Raw genomic sequence first — 351 nt, 5'->3', positions numbered from 1 at the left:
GGTGGAGCAGGGGTAGCCCTGGCTGAGGTTTCGGGGTGACAGAGCCGGGCAGACAGTGGATGGGGGTCACCACCAGCCTGACTTCTGCCTCCAGCACACCGGGAGCTCATGTGGGGACAGGCACCATCCGTGGGGATGTGCATTCCATGGGCAGGCACGAAGCAGCTCCGCTGAGCGGGGGGCACGGGGGCGGCGGGCCTCCCCGCTTGCCCGCAGCACCAGCAGCAGCTCACTTGTGGATGGGGTGGACGTAGTTACGGGGGAAGAAGCCAACGCGTCCATAGATCTTCCCCTGCCACCAGTTGGGGTCGGGGCAGTCCAGGACCTCGATGATGTCCCCGCGGAGGAAGG

At 66.7% G+C, this 351-nt stretch overlaps 1 protein-coding gene across 1 annotated transcript in view; it reads right to left on the bottom strand.

Annotated features, from left to right (window-relative positions):
* Positions 1-219: 219 nt before the first annotated feature.
* GRAP (GRB2-related adaptor protein) overlaps positions 220-351 on the bottom strand; it is a 5,653-nt gene continuing 5,521 nt past the window's right edge. Inside the window, exon 6 of the mRNA XM_010134744.1 lies at positions 220-334. Within this exon, the coding sequence (XP_010133046.1) occupies positions 230-334 (105 nt within the window). The 3' untranslated portion in view covers positions 220-229. The remainder of the gene's footprint in view (positions 335-351) is intronic.

The sequence above is a fragment of the Buceros rhinoceros genome, unplaced genomic scaffold (genome assembly GCF_000710305.1).
Source record: "Buceros rhinoceros silvestris isolate BGI_N320 unplaced genomic scaffold, ASM71030v1 scaffold28374, whole genome shotgun sequence".
NCBI classification, from domain to species: Eukaryota; Metazoa; Chordata; class Aves; order Bucerotiformes; family Bucerotidae; genus Buceros; species Buceros rhinoceros.
The sequence above is the reverse complement of the archived record's forward strand: the minus strand, read 5'-3'. Positions and strand labels throughout refer to the sequence as shown.